At 43.3% G+C, this 16831-nt stretch overlaps 2 protein-coding genes across 2 annotated transcripts in view; both read right to left on the bottom strand.

Annotated features, from left to right (window-relative positions):
• Positions 1-12895, bottom strand: part of LOC120529034 (neural Wiskott-Aldrich syndrome protein-like) — a 64624-nt gene extending 51729 nt beyond the window's left edge. The window contains exons 1-3 of the mRNA XM_039753096.1: positions 12860-12895; positions 11875-11971; positions 10971-10994 (exon numbers count right to left, since the gene is read on the bottom strand). Coding sequence (XP_039609030.1) covers positions 10971-10994; positions 11875-11971; positions 12860-12895 — 157 coding nt within the window. The remainder of the gene's footprint in view (positions 1-10970; positions 10995-11874; positions 11972-12859) is intronic.
• An 811-nt stretch (positions 12896-13706) lies between these two features.
• Positions 13707-16831, bottom strand: part of LOC120529033 (stonustoxin subunit beta-like) — a 23814-nt gene continuing 20689 nt past the window's right edge. Inside the window, exon 5 of the mRNA XM_039753095.1 lies at positions 13707-13781. Within this exon, the coding sequence (XP_039609029.1) occupies positions 13707-13781 (75 nt within the window). The remainder of the gene's footprint in view (positions 13782-16831) is intronic.

Here is a 16831-nt window from a genome sequence, read left to right as displayed (position 1 = left end):
CAGACCACAGAATTTTGTTTCTCATGGTCTGAGAGTCCTTCAGTTGTCTTTTGGCAAACTCCAGGTGGGCTGCCATGTGCCTTTTACTAAGGAGTGGCTTCCGTCTGGCCACTCTACCATACAGGCCTGATTGGTGGATTGCTGCAGAGATGGTTGTTCTTCTGGAAGGTTCTCCTCTCTCCACAACGGACCTCTGGAGCTCTGACAGTGTGACCATCGGGTTCTTGGTCACCTCCCTGACTAAGGCCCTTCTCCCCCGATCGCTCAGTTTAGATGGCTAACCAGCTCTAGGAAGAGTCCTGGTGGTTTTGAACTTCTTCCACTTACGGATGATGGAGGCCACTGTGCTCATTGGGACCTTCAAAGCAGCAGAAATTTTTCTGTAATATTCCCCAGATTTGTGCCTTGAGACAATCCTGTCTCGGAGGTCTACAGATAATTCCTTTGACTTCATGTTTGGTTTGTGCTCTGACATGAACTGTCAACTGTGGGACCTTCTATAGACAGGTGTGTGCCTTTCCAAATCATGTCCAATCAACTGAATTGACCACAGGTGGACTCCAATTAAACATCTCAAGGATCATCAGGGGAAACAGGATGCACCTGAGCTCAATTTTAAGCTTCATGGCAAAGGCTGCGAATACTTATGTACATGTGCTTTCTCAATTTTTTTATTTTTAATAAATTTGCAAAAATCTCAAGTACACTTATTTCACGTTCTCATTATTGGGTGTTGTGTGTAGAATTCTGAGGAAAAAAATGAATTTAATCAATTTTGGAATAAGGTTGTAACATAAAATGTGGAAAAAGTGATGCGCTGTGAATACTTTCCAGATGCACTGTGTATATTATATATATATATATATATATATATATATATATATATATATATATATATATATATATATATATATATATATACACACACACACACACACATACATACATACATATATATATATATACATATACAGTAATCCCTCCTCGATCGCGGGGGTTGCGTTCCAGACCCCGCGATAGGTGAAAATCCGCGAAGTAGAAACAATATGTTTGTAAGGTTATTTTTATATATTTTAAACTATATAAACTATCCCAACACTGTTAACATTATTAGAGCCCTCTAGAACTGACATAACACCCTTTAGTCAAAAGTTTAAACTGTGCTCCATGACAAGACAGAGATGGCAGTTCTTTTTCACAATTAAAAGAATGCAAATATATTTTCTCTTCAAAGTAGTGCCGTCAGGAGCAGAGAATGTCAGAGAGAGAGAGAGACAGATAAGAAAAGCAAACAATTAAACAATCAATACGTGCTTTTAATCATGCCGATGCACCGCGATAAAGCGGCATTTTGTAGAGGAGCGTCCGTATCCTCTAGGCAAACAGCCCCTCTGCTCACACCCCCTCCGTCAGGCAGAGAGAGTGAGAGAGAACGAGAAAAGCAAACAATCAAGCACCGCATGGGAAGCATATCTTATATCATTGAGGAGTTTTAGTTAATATGTAATACATGCTCTGATTGGGTAGCTTCTAAGCCATCCGCCAATAGTGTCCCTTGTATGAAATCAACTGGGCAATCAAACTGAGGAAGCATGTACCACAAATTAAAAGACCAATTGTCCGCAGAAATCCGTGAACCAGTGAAAAATCCGTGATATATATTTAGATATGCTTACATTTAAAATCCGCAATGAAGTGAAGCTGTGTAAGTCGAAGCGCGATATAGCGAGGGATTACTGTATATATATATATATATATATATATACACATATATATATATACACACACACATATATATATGTATATATACACACACACACATATATATATATATATATAAACTGCTCAAAAAATTAAAGGAACACTTTGAAAACACATCAGATCTCAATGGGAAAAAGAAATCCTCCTGGATATCTCTACTGATATAGACTGGGTAATGTGTTAGGAGCGAAAGGATGCCACATCGTTTGATGGAAATGAAAATGATCAACCTACAGAGCCCTGAATTCAAAGGCGCCCAAAAATCAGAGTGAAAAAATGATGTGGCAGGCTAGTCCATTTTGCCCAAATTGAATTGCAGCAACTCCAAATTATCCGCAGCACTTTGTATGGCCCCTGTGTTCTTGTATACATGCCTGACAACATCGGTGCATGCTTCTAATGAGATGACAGATGGTGTTGTGGGGATCTCCTCCCAGATCTGGACCAGGGCATCACTGAGCTCCTGGACAGTCTGAGGTGCAACCTGGTGGCATTGGATGGACCAAAACATAATGTCCCAGAGGTGTTCTATTGGATTTAGGTCAGGAAAGTGTGGTGGCCAGTCAATGGTATCAATTCCTTCATCCTCCAGGAACTGCCTGCATACTCTCACCACATGAGGCCAGGAATTGTCGTGCACCAGGAGCCACTGTACCAGCATAGGGTCTGACAATGGGTCCAAGGATTTCATCCTGATACCTAATGGCAGCCAAGGTGCCTTTATCAAGCCTGTAGCGGTCTGTGTGACCCTCCATGGATATGCCTCCCCAGACAATCATTAACCCACCACCAAACTGCTCATGCTGAATGATGTTACAGGCAGCATAATGTTCTCCATGGCTTCTCCAGACCCTTTCACTTCTGTCATGTGCTCAGGGTGAACCTGCTCTCATCTGTAAAAAGCACAGGGCACCAGTGGTGCATCTGCCAATTCTGGTATTCTATGGCGAATGCCAATCGAGCTGCATGCTGCTGGGCAGTGAGCTCAGGGCCCATTAGAGGACATGGGGCCCTTGGGTCACCCTCATGAAGTCTTTCTGGTTGTTTGGTCAGAGACATTCACACCAGTGGCCTGCTGGAGGTCATTTTGTAGGGCTCTGGCAGTGCTCATCCTGTTCCTCCTTGCCCAAAGGAGCAGATACTGGTCCTGCTGATGGGTTATGGACCTTCTATGGCCCTCTCCAGCTCTCCTAGAGTAACTGCTTGTCTCCTAGAATCTCCTCCATGCCCTTGAGACTGTGCAGGGAGACACAGCAAACCTTCTGGCAATGACACGTATTGATGTGCCATCCTGGAGAAGTTGGACTACCTGTGCAACCTCTGTAGGGTCCAGGTATCGCCTCATGCTACCAGTAGTGACACTGACTGTAGCCAAATGCAAAACTAGTGAAGAAACAGTCAGAAAAGATGAGGAGGGAAAAATGTCAGTGGCCTCCACCTGTTAAACCATTCCTGTTTTGGGGGTCATCTCATTGTTGCCCCTCTAGTGCATCTGTTGTTAATTTCATTAACACCACAGAAGCTGAAACTGATTAACAACCCCCTCTGCTACTTAACTGACCAGATTAATATCCCATAAGTTTCATTGACTTTATGCTATACTCTGATTAAAAAGTGTTCCTTTAATTCTTTTGAGCAGTATATTTATATATATATATATATATATATATATATATATATATATATATATATATATATATATATATATATATATATATTGCAATGACCCGGCAGTCAGCGTTAACAGCATGGTGCATTATGGGTATTTCGTTAGAGTTTACTTTTTGTGTTAATTAAGCAAGGCAATCGATTTCTATTGCACTATAAATGTTATATGTGTTTACGTTTCAGTTAGTTGGGTGAGCTTGGGTCATTTGCTGCCCAGGTATATAAAAGTGTTACAGTTACCATCATGGAGAAAGATGTGTTGATGAATGACTTTGGCTATGGCCTTGCATGTATTAAGCTTTGTTTTTGACTCTCTGCTCTATTAAAGAGGTAATAAAGGACAGAGCTGTGTCTTGCTAGATATTCCATCTATGCAATTATTTACAGAGACACTCGGTGTCGTGCGGTGTATGGGACACGAGTGTTCGTCTACTTAATGAGCTAGGTACAGCTGCGTGTATGGCGCTGGCATTCTGCTAGCCGATAGCTTGGGGGAAGTGCGCAGCAAAGTTCAGCTCCGAGAACTTCAATACTCAACTACCAGTTGTTACAGTGGTGTCAGAAGTGGGACTTCAGGCTGTTTAGAAGACGCCGTTATGGAGCAGAGTATTGTCGAATTAGAGTGTGCCATTCGAGAGAACAGCGTTATGCTAGAGCGCCTGACAAGTGGAACAATGCAGAGAGGTGTCACACTGGCCTGATGGTGCCAGTGTTCCCCGGACAGTGTTACACTCTTCTAGGCACGGCCAGAATGAACCTTCAGCTGCCGCAATGACACCCCAAGTCACCATTCGACCGGGCCTCCTCCTCACCTGCTAAGCTACCGCGATACAGTGGGTTGACGCCTCTGGAGCCATATCTTGCACAGGTAGATCTGGCTGCCCTCTACGATGGATGGAGCTGCGAGGAAGCCACAACACACTTGGCCCTTGCCTTGGAGGATCCCGCACTTCAGGTACTCATTGATCTCTCACCTGAGTAGCGTCGTGATCTCCAGGCCCTCACCACTGCTCTCAACCGCTACTTTGGACAGAGAACCTCAGCGGAGCACAGCAGAGAGGAGCTGACTAACCGACGCCGGCGTGAAGGTGAGAGTGTGGGAGCATTTGCAGCTGACATCAGGGTCTATGCACGGAAAGGCTACCCTACATTCCCGGCAGCAGCGAGGGAGGAGCTCAGCCTCCATGCTTTCCTGCGGGGCCTTACACCAGAGCGTCTCCGCCAGCATGTCCGTCTGTTGTCACCCCGAGATCTGAGTGAGGCACTGCGGGAGGCTGAGCGGGCTGAGGAGGTGCTACAGGCTGGGTCAGCGACGGGTCGATCGCCACGCCTGCGCCGGCTGATGAGAGCAGTTGAATGAGGGGTGGAAGGGGACCAGCCTGAGGAAGTGGAGGTCAGTCGTGCCCAACCAACATCAACCCCCCGACGGAGGCCAAGACTAGACCGCTGTTTCCGATGCGGAGAACCAGGGCACTTTGCCAGGGACTGCCCTGCTCTAAGTCCCCTGCCTCGTACAACATCATCCCCGGGAAACGACCTCGGAGTGAGGCCGTGAGGGGACCCTCGCTCCGTTTTTCAACACCCCTCCACAGTGACTGCCCTACAGTGGGGCGCTGTGGGTTTTCCAGTATACTGTATTTAGACTGCATTATTGACGGGCGGCCATGCAGTGCCCTAGTGGAACCATCCTGGAAGGGCTGCTAACCTGAATTCACCTGGACACCCCTGCTCACCGGCTCCCGGCCGCTGCTCGGGAGCTACAGGGACTCAAGAGGACCCCCAGGAGAGTATTGCAGCTCAGACCAGTGCTTCCCAACTGCTTTCACCACACGACCCTCCATCATCTGAGACGGTTGCCGCTGTGGAGGAATTAGGCCATCGAAGTGGTGAGCATGTGAGCGCGCCACAGCAGGAGCAACTACAACGCCCATTGAAAGACTTTGTGGACATTTTTGCGGCCCGAGAGGAGGACTGTACCAGGACAGCTCTAGTGAAACATCACATTGACACTGGCCACGCCGCTCCCATTCGTTTGCGCCCCCACCGATTGCCTCTTGCGAAGCGTCAAGCTGCTGAAGAAATGGTTCGTGACATGGCAGCTAATGACATTATTGAGACTTCGGACAGTCCCTGGGCTGCACCTATGGTCATGGTGCGGAAGAAAACGGGGAGTTGGTGCCCTTGTGTGGATTTCCGCAGACTAAATGCAGTCACTCGCAAGGATTCATACCCACTGCCACGCATCAATGACGCATTGGATTATGTGGCTGGATCCTGTTGGTTCAGCACCTTGGACTTGCGCAGTGGGTATTGGCAAATAGAACTGGCATCAGAGGACCGGCCCAAAACTGCATTCACCATCGAACAAGGGCTGTGGCAGTTTAAGGTGATGCCTTTTGGACTTAACTTGACTTTTGTAACGCTCCGGCCACCTTCGAGAGGCTAATGGAGCGGGTCCTTAAAGACATTCCCCGAGCCCGCTGTGTAGTCTACTTGGATGATCTGTTGGTCCATGCCAGAGACTTTGACCAGGCTGTTCACAATTTATGGGAGGTCCTGACAGACATCCGTAGCGCTGGGTTGCGGCTGAACCCCACCAAATGTAAGCTACTCACCCGACAGACACAGTTTCTGGGACACGTGGTTAGCGAGAGTGGGGTGGCTACCGACCCAGCAAAGGTGGCTGCAGTGAGCAACTGGCCCCCACCAGCCAACATCACTGAGCTGCGGAGCTTCCTGGGCTTAGCCTCGTACTACAGAAGGTTTGTCAGAGACTTTTCAACCATTGCCAGCCCCTTGCACCAGCTGAAAAATAAGGGCCAGCAGTTTGGGTGGTTTGAGGACGCAGCAGCCTTCCAGCAACTAAAAGCCGCCCTCATCGGCGCACCTGTCCTGGCTTACCCTGACCCCAACCAACCTTTCCTTGTGGACACTGACGCTAGCAATGTGGGGGTTGGGGCTGTACTCTCCAGGAGGGGAGACCGGAGTGAGAGTGGTGGCCTACTATAGCTGCAGCCTCAGTCGACCAGAAATAAACTACTGCGTCACCCTCCGGGGAGTTGTTAGCAGTGATCCTGGCAGTACGGCACTTTAGGCCCTACCTCTTGGGTACTAGCTTCACACTTCGGACTGACCATGCTAGCCTTACTTGGATGCTAAATTTCCGGCAACCAGAGGGCCAGGTGGCAGGGTGGATGGAGATCCTCCAAGAATATGATTTTGGAGTTCAGCACCGACCAGGGCGGCAGCATGCCAATGCTGATGCCCTCTCCAGGCGTCCATGCCTCACCGATGAGTGTCGGTATTGCAGTCGTCAGGAAGAAAGAGGTCTGGGGCCATCATCAGCATCAGCAAGGCTAGGTGACACTGATGGGGAGGAGCCGTTCACCACTGACCAGCTGAGGCAACTGCAGGCAAACGACCGAGTGTTGGTAAAGGTAAGGGGCTGGCTGGAGACCCAAGCACGTCCACACTGGCAAACCGTGTCCTCCCAGGGGCCTGAGATCAAGTCATTTCACTCCCAGTGGGGCAACCTGGAGTTGCACGATGGCGTGGTCTACAGACGGTGGCAAGCACCAAGGGGGGGAATTGACTGTCTACAACATCTGGTTCCCCATGCTCTGCGGTCAGAGGTCCTCCGTTGGGTTCAGGGAGCAGCTGGATCCGGCCACTTTGGGAATGCTAAGACAGTGCGACGGCTGCGGCAGCGGTTCTATTGGCCCGGGTGTCGGCAAGATGCAGAGCTGCATGTTCACTGTTGTGATGTCTGTACTGCACAGAAAGGACCCGGCCAACACTCTCACGCGCCATTGCAGCAGTACCTAGTCAGGGCACCCATGGAGAGGATTGGGGTGGATATCCTGGGTCCTTTTCCTGTCACCGAAGCTGGAAACCGCTTTGTCTTGGTCGCTATGGATTATTTTACAAAATGGCCAGAGGCATATGCAGTTCCTGACCAGAGTGCCTCCACAGCAGCCCAGCGGCTAGTGGATGAGATGGTCACCCGATTCGGAGTGCCGGACGAACTTCATAGTGACCAAGGGCGGAATTTTGAGAGTCGGTTGTTCAGGGAGGTGTGCCAGCGGCTGGGGGTGAAGAAAACCAGAACCACTCCCCTTCACCCTCAAAGCGATGGACTGGTCGAGCGTTTCAACCGCACCCTGGCCACCCAGCTTGCAATCCTGACCAGTCAGCACCAGAGAGACTGGGACCAGCATTTGCCTCTGGTCCTGTGGGCGTATAGAACAGCAGTGCAGGAGTCAAGTCAGTGCACACCGGCGGGGCTGATGTTCGGGAGAGAGCTTCGCACGCCAGTGGATTTGGTGTTTGGCTCGCCCCCCGAGCCTGAGATTGTTGGTGGGCCCAAACTGGACAATTTTAGGCGGTTGAAGGAGCATCTGGACACCATCCATCAACTGGCAAGGGAGGCCCTAGAGGAAGCTGGAGCCCGCCAGAAATGGGCATACGACACCCAGGCCCATGGTCCGACCCTGGGGCAAGGGGACAAGTTGTGGGTGTTTTGCCCTCAAAGGAAGCGGGGATTGTCTCCCAAATTGACCCATCATTGGCAGGGACCTGGGGAGATTTTGGACCAAATTTCAGAGTTGGTCTTCCGGGTCCGAATGCCTGGACGGGGCAGACGGGTGGTGCTTCATAAGGACCGGTTAGCACCATATCACCCATTGACCCCAGTACAAGAAGGACCAGAGAACCAGAGTAGATCTCCATCATCCACCCTCAGTGCCGAGACGGACAATGACGGACTCAGGACTGAGCCTGGCACGGGTGATTAGTTGGGTGAGCTTGGGTCATTTGCAGCCCAGGTATATAAAACTGTTACAGTTACCATTATGGAGAAAGATGTGTTGATCAATGACTTTGGCTATGGCCTTGCATGTATTAAGCTTTGTTTTTGACTCTCTGCTCTATTAAAGAGGTAATAAAGGACAGAGCTGTGTCTTGCTAGATATTCCATCTATGCAATTAGTTACAGAGACACTCGGTGTCGTGCGGTGTATGGGACACGAGTGTTCGCCTACTTAATGAGCTAGGTACAGCTGCGTGTATGGCGCTGGAATTCTGCTAGCCGATAGCTGGGGGGAAGTGCGCAGCAAAGTTCAGCTCCGAGAACTTCAATACTCAACTACCAGTTGTTACAATATTTATATACAGTACACACACACACATATATATATATATATATATATATATATATATACTCAGCAAAAAAACGTTCCTTTTCAAGGACTGTGTATTTCAACAATAATGTTTTAAAAATCCAAATAACTTTACAGATCTTCATTGTAAAGGGTTTAAACAATGTTTTCCATGCATGTTCAATTAACCATAATCAATTAATTAACATGCACCTGTGGAATGGTCGTTAAGACCTTAACAGCTTACAGAAAGTAGGCATTTAAGGTCACAGTTCTAAAACGCAGGACACTAAAGAGACTTGTCTACCGACTGTGAAAGATGCCCAGGGTCCCTGCTCATCTGCGTGAACGTGCATTAGGCATGCTGCAGGGAGGCATGAGGACTGCTGATGTGGCCAGGGCAATAAATTGCCATGTCCGCACTCTGAGACGCCTAAGACAGCTACAGGGAGACAGGAAGGACAGCTGATCATCCTCGCGGTGGAAGAGCCGGATCTCAATCCCATTGAGCACGTCTGGGACCTGTTGGATCGCAGGGTGAGGGCTAGGGCCATTCCCCCAGAAATGTCCAGGAACTTGCAGGTGCCTTGGTGGAAGAGTGGGGTAACATCTCACAGCAAGAACTGACAAATCTGGTCCAGTCCATGAGGAGGAGATGCACTGCAGTACTTCAAGCAGCTGGTGGCCACACCACATACTGACTGGCACTTTTGATTTTGAGCCTCCCTTCATTCAGGGACACATTGGGAAACATTTTTAGTTTATGTCTTATGGTGTTGACTCTTTTAGTGTTCATACAAATATTTACACATTAAGTTTACTGAAAGTAAAACAGTCAGAGGACGTTTCTTTTTTGAGTATATATATATATATATATATATATATATATATATATATATACACACATATACATACATACAGTGGACCCTTGACTTACGAACTCAATTCGTTCACGAGGGCTGGTTGTGACTCAAATTGGTTGTAAGTCAAGACTATTTTCCCCATAAGAAATAATGGAAATACACATAATGCGCTCCGAACCTCCCACAGCAACACTTACTTAACCTTTTCATAATAAAAAAGGTTGTATAATGCGCATAATTTACCAAAACACCAATAATTTTTCTAATGTACTAACCAAAAAGTTATAAAAGTGCCTAGCGTACCAGAAACAACAATTTCACACTGTACTCACTATTTAATTTGACATCTTTGGGCTGCAGGAAGGGAGGAGGAGGAGAATGAAACGGAAGGTGGTTATTGTTTAGAAGGAGCCTCCTTATGCAAATCTTTTCTTTGTAAAATTGTCGAGATGGTGGATTTCGACATGCTGTAAATATTAGTGAGATCGGTCACGAACTCCACTCTCATATTTCCGCACAATTTCCTTCTTCGTTTTGATTGTGATTGCTGTTTCTCAAGTTAATAATGACAGTAGTCGAGCTGGTCGTGTTGTGAACTGCTGTAATAATAATACACTCCAAAGCAAGCCGGTGCTTTCTCAGCCTGATGACATTATCATGTGCTGCGCCAGCCCGCTAGCTAACATCCCTTAACAATCGCTTTACCTTTGTTACCTTCTCTTCCTTCCTTAGCAATTATGCGTCTTGCTTGCCATGGTCTTAGTGAATTATACATATAGATAAATCACTTCATTGACCGAAATTACGTCCACAAACACATGCATCTGGGCTCCGACTGACACTTACGAACTCTCTTGGCTGTTTGTTTACAATCGCACAAGCGGATACACGTGACCGCATTCGGGTCGTAATGCAAGATGTTGGTCATAAATCAAAACAAAAATTTGGTCATAAATGAAGTTGTTCGCATTACAGGCAGGTCGTATGTCAAGGGTCGACTGTATATATACAGACACACACACACACACACTATGAACTGGAAGACAGCATATTTAATATTAATACTACATTTTACTATTCCTATTTTGGGTGCAATTAACACAAATTCTTCCCAATAACAATTGTTCTAACCCTGTTTCTAGAAAAGCACAAAAAGAATATATTAAAGGCAATTTCATAATGAAGTCAAAGTGAAAATGGCAGAAGGCAGCAAATGTTATAACCAAAGAAAAGAATATTTTACTATTTAACAGAAAAATGCATTAATAATAATAATAAAGTCAAATTGTAAATTTAGAAATAAAGGCCCAAACATTTTTGCAAGTCGCTGAACAGAAAAAAAACTTACGCAACTGATGTTTGTTAGATTAACAAAACTGATTTCATCCAAAGGTTGATATAGTATTTCAGCTAAAATTATGCATTTTATGTTAGAATGTTAGTCTTTAATACCAAGATGACTTTGTCACTCGGTAAAGAAAAGAAAAAGTTTCACTTTATTCAAGTTTAATCAGAAACCTACCATTTGGTGGGTCACGTCTTTTTTCTGTAAAAACAAAAATTAAAAAATCAGTAAGAAATATAACTTAATTTACAAAAATAAATAATAAAGTATGGAAACAGAAATAGGTACAGAGCATTACATCAGACTTACTGCCCAAATGCTCTGGTGTAAGTCTGCATATGAACTGAACAAGAACAAGATTGATAAGAAGAAATAAAGATGGTGAAAACAATGTGCAGAGCAGCAACCGTGTGTTTTCCTAGGGTTGATTTTATTAGCTATTAATTTTAATTAAGATTGTTTCATAAATTATTTTGGTTTTGCATCACTCTGTTAGTCTGGGTTTGACATATATACTCGCTAAATAGCCAGTGAGTTTCAAAAAAGTCAGTCTTTTATTTACATAAAACAATGTTAATGGTTTGTCAGTCTTCTACTAGATGATACATTAGTCAGTTAAATTCAGGTAAAAATTTTACATTCGTTCATTCTGCTAACATGTAGCATACAAAGATATATCGACTGCTTTCTGTGCATTTATTGGGGGTGTTTCTGTAAATTTTTTGCTATAAAATGATATTTTACAGTTCTACAGCAGAAAAAGGTTTGTAGTCTTCAAAAGAAAAATAGAAAAAAAATCCTTTAAATAATCACATAAAAATTTAAAATAATAATACAAAAATGATAAAGGGGAATAAAAGAAAGGTTGTTCGTCATTTTAATCTTGACTATAATGAAAGATTTGATCCATGCAAGTAGTTAATAACTACAGCATATTTGTCCCTTAGACGAATTATAAAAAATAATCAAAATGGGGCAATTTGTCTGTTTTCTTTCATACATTGTTTTCCAAGATATGAAGTTATAGTCAAGAATTAAGAGATTTCAAGGAAAATTAAAATTAGTAAAATAGATTATTTACCAGTCCTTCTTTGTCTCCTATTAAGTAATTCTGGTGTTGCTTGCCTGGAATGTTTTGCTTCTTCTTCACTTGCAAAATTAAGTTCAATCTGACATGACTAAAGGGGGGGAAATCCAAACAAATTAAGGGAAACTGCCAAGCAAATAAAAGTAGTTTCTCAGAAGTACCAAATTATTAGGACAACAGGACAATACAGATAATATTGTTACAGTTCTTACTGCTTCTCAGTAATAAAGAGGAAAAAAGTAAAATTATCATAGAAATTACAAAAGAATTTATTAAAATTCAAAGCATTTTTGAAATTTAAAACAGAACATAATCAATGTTACAATATACTTTCAAGATGTTAAAGACAGTGCATCACTTACTGTATGTGCAATGCATTTACAATGTCTAAAAGCATTGCAGCAAAGTATTTGCAATAAATATTAGTACCCTTAAAAACACACACACACACACACACACATAGAGTACATATATACACACACACACTGAAAAAAAACATGAACATTGTTTTTGGAGGGTATGGGACTCTGTCAGGGCTGTGCTTTGTCTTCTGTCTTGTTTGTGATTTTCATTGACAGGATATCAAGGTGCTGCTGGGGATGGGAGGGTGTCCAGTTCAGTGGCCTTAGAATTGTGTCACTGTTTCTTGCAGCGAGGCCTGTTGGCTTCATCAAGCTGTGAACTCCAGCACACATTGGGATGGTTTGCACTGAGTGTGAAGCAGCAGGGGTAAGGAACAGTACCTACAAATCTGAGTACATGGTACTTAGTAGGAAAAAGGTGGACTCTCCTGGCCTAGTGGGAGTTACTGTTTCAAGTGGAGGAGTTTAAGTACCACAGGGTCTTGCTCATTAGTGAGAGGAAAAAGGATGGTGAGTTCAACAACATGCATGGGGCGGTGAGTGTAGTTATGTGGCTACTATACTGATCTGTAGTCGTGAAGAAGTAGCTGGGTCAGAATGCAAAGCTCTCAATTTACCATTCGATTGATGTCACTGCCCTCAAATATGGTCATGAGCTTTGGGTAATGACTGAAAGTATAAGACTATGAGTCCAAGTGGCCAAAATGGGCTTTCTCTGCAGGGTGGCTTGGTTCTCCCTTAGATATAAGGTGAGAAGCACAGACATCTGGAAGAGGCTCAGAGTAGAGCCACTGACCCTTCGCATCGAGGGGAGTCAATCGAAATGATTTGGGCATCTGATACGTAGGCTGGAAGGATTATATCTCTCAGATGGGCTGGGGAACTATCTTGGAATCACACAGTTTGAGTTGGCAAGTGGGGGAGGAGAAACTTATGGGCCTAACTGCTGAGACTATTGCCCCTGAGACCTGGTTTTGGACAAGTGCTGGAAAATGAAAGAATGAATGAAAAGGATGGGGAAAAAAAATTATATAAATATGTGCGTCTATTTGTCCATATTTGACACCTGATCAGGCCTCACAAATCACTCAGATAGAATTGTAGTTTTCTTTTATAAATGCTTTTTATTTATGTCTGATTGAATAGGTTTATAATCGTGAGGATCAAAGTGGGGCAGAGGTGTGTGCTGATCAGGGAATTAACTAAGTTTAACTAACTGTTAAATGAGAAGTGGGATATACATAACTATTTGCAAACACATTTAGGAAAATGTACAGTGATGAATCTCATTTGGAAAATGTTACACACTCACATATACATACACACTTACGTATATATAAGGGCTGTCAAAGTTAACACATTAATAACGCGTTAACGCACCTTAACTTTAAAGCTGTTAAAATTTTTTTTTTTAAAAAGTGCCATTAATGCAGGTTCTTTTTGACCCTACGAAATTCCCATAGTTCAAGCTGAGCCTGCAATCTGAATGCGTGCCACTCTAGTCTTCAAGTTATTTCTCATAGAAGTCACTCCATATTCCTAATTGTTGAACGATGGAAAAAGGTCCAATGAATAGGAAGTTCAGTTTCAAAACTTGCCCAATGGCTCACTCGATAAAACTAAGGTTGTGTGTAGTTACTGTCAAGCCGAGTTTAGTTATAATCGGAGTACAAGCAGCCTACAATATCACACGCAAGCCAAACATTCATTTTACACTAATAGCATTAACATGGGGATTAAGCGACAGACCACAGACGACAGTGTTTGGCAGAAACCAATGGATGTGTCAACCTCCAGCAAATTAACGGTAGCAATTGCTAAATGCATAGCCATGGCATATAGTGTAGATAGATAGATAGATAGATAGATAGATAGATAGATAGATAGATAGATAGATAGATAGATAGATAGATAGATAGATAGATAGATAGATAGATAGGACAAAGCTCTGCGTGACATAATTTCAGATTGCGTCCAATGACCCAACTTATGAATTACCTTTGAGAGGTATGATTCAGAGAGGGAAAAACTAGCTAAGGAGTTGGGGATCACGGAGATAGTCGCACTTACTGGTGACTACTGGACACACTTGGAAATCATAGCTACCTTGGGGCTACAACCCATTATATCGTCAAACAGTGGAAACTGCATTCACATGCTTTGACGATCATGAAAACATCGGAGAGACATCATGCTGAAACATGTGCCAAACATTTTATGGATGTAGCAAAGCAGTGGAACACTGAGAATAAAGTAAGCACACTCAGTACAGATAGTGCACGAAATTTAATTTCAGCCGTGAGACAGCTGCCTTTCAAACACTTGCCATGCATCGCGCACAGCACTCAACGTTCTGTCACAGTGTCTCTGCAAAATAGTACATTTGACGGCGTATTTTCCAAATGTCGAAAGGTGGTGGGGCACTTCAAGCACAGTCCATCAAACACTGGAGAACTTGAGAAACAGCAAGTCACTCATGGCCTGAACCCTGTAGGTAAAACACACTTTTTTTATCTTCTAGCAATCTCACACGCTGTCATTGAAAAATGTGCGTCTCCATCGGTCATTAAATACACATAGTGGGAGTGTGGAGTCTCTTACTTCAGCAGCAAGTTCTTTTTTCATATTGTTGGATATTTGACCAGTCCTTTAGCATATGGTTTGTCATAAGTCAGATTGATATTTATGCCATTTTAATGTAGTAAATATGAGTGGGCCAAATATTTTGAAGGGATGTTTGTCTTTTACAATACAGTATGCAATGTTTACTTTGATTTTAAGAACCTCCCCATTAACTTTTATTTTTGTGTGTGTCATTAGCAGCGGTTACAGATGATGACATGCAAAGGGTTTTTTTTTTTGTTTTTTTTTTATTCACTTTGTTTTCTGAAAAGTTGTGCTTATACATTATTCCATTTTAAAATCGGGTTTCCAGTAAAGTACGGCATTGTGCCTGCCAACATTTCTCCCGATGCTTATCAGTACCTGCAAAACATTGGACTGATCACAATCAATCAATCAATCAACATTTATTTATATAGCACATATTCATACAAAAAATGTAGCTCAAAGTGCTTTACAAAATGAATAGAGAAATAGAAGACACAATAAAAGATAAACATAAGTCAACATTAATTAACATAGAATAAGAGTAAGGTCCGATGGCCAGGGTGGACAGAAAAACAAAAAAACTCCAAAAGCTGGAGAAAAAATAAAATCTGTAGGGGTTCCAGACCAAGAGACCGCCCAGTCCCTCTGGGCATTCTACCTAACATAAATCATCATATTTTCATGGAAGGACCTGATGATGATGGTCACGTAGACTTCTGGCTTTCAGTCCATCATTGTTGGAGCATCATGATGCTTTGAGTAGGTGGTGGTGGCGCAGGCCGCCACCACAAAGAAACCGGAAAAAGAAACAGAAGAGAGAGTAGGGGTCAGTACGGATTTTAGAGCCACCATGAATAGTTATTATGAAGAATTGAACATACAGAGTATCAGGATTAAGATAAAGTGAAGTTATAAAAAGGCCATGTTAAAGTAATGTGTTTTCAGCAGTGTTTTAAAGTGCTCTACTGTATCAGCCTGGCGAATTCCTATCGGCAGGCTATTCCAGATTTTAGGTGCATAGCAGCAGAAGGCAGCCTCACAACTTCTTTTAAGTTTAGCTTTTGGAATTATAAGGAGACACTCATTTGAAGATCTAAGGTTACGATTTGGAATATAACGTGTCAGGCATTCCGATATATAAGATGGAGCGAGATTATTTAAGGCTTTATAAACCATAAGCAGTATTTTAAAGTCAATCCTGAATGACACAGGCAACCAGTGTAGTGACATCAAAACTGGAGAAATGTGTTCGGATTTTCTTTTCCCAGTTAGGATTCTAGCAGCTGCATTCTGCACTCGTTGCAAATGATTTATGTCTTTTGGGTAATCCTGAGAGGAGTGCGTTACAGTAATCTAGTCTACTGAAAACAAAAGCGTGAATTAATTTCTCAGCATCTTTCAATGATATAAGAGGTCTAACTTTAGCTATGTTTCTTAAATGAAAAATGCTGTCCTAGTGGTCTGATGAATATGCGATTTAAAATTCAGATTACAGTCAACGGTTACCCCTAAATTTTTTACTTCCGTCTTAACTATTAATCCTAGTGCATTAAGTTTATTTCTGATAACCTCGCTGAATCCATTATTGCCAATTACCAAAATTTCAGTTTTCTTTATTTAGTTTGAGAAAATTACTATTCATCCATTCAGAAATACCAGTAAGACATTTAATCACAAAAAGACTGGGGAATCTTTCAGTCACCGTGCATTAAACTGGTACATTTTTTTGTGTTGGATAATGAGACATTTAGTGGCAGGGGCTGCCACCTCCTCACAAGACGCAACAGTAGTAGCGCAGAGTTTCAGTTGGGATTAGGAGGGGGGTTTGCCATCCTCTACTCGTTGCCTATGCTCTCCTGTGAATGTTGTGATATTACATTACAGTACATCCACAAAGAATGTTTTTTAATTGTTGCACTGCGCAGACCTAATAAAGTCCAGTTATAGTTAAGCATGACTAACGCTATGTAATCCTCAAG

Source organism: Polypterus senegalus, chromosome 4 (assembly GCF_016835505.1).
Source record: "Polypterus senegalus isolate Bchr_013 chromosome 4, ASM1683550v1, whole genome shotgun sequence".
NCBI lineage: Eukaryota > Metazoa > Chordata > Cladistia > Polypteriformes > Polypteridae > Polypterus > Polypterus senegalus.
This window is presented reverse-complemented; position numbering and strand designations above follow the sequence as displayed.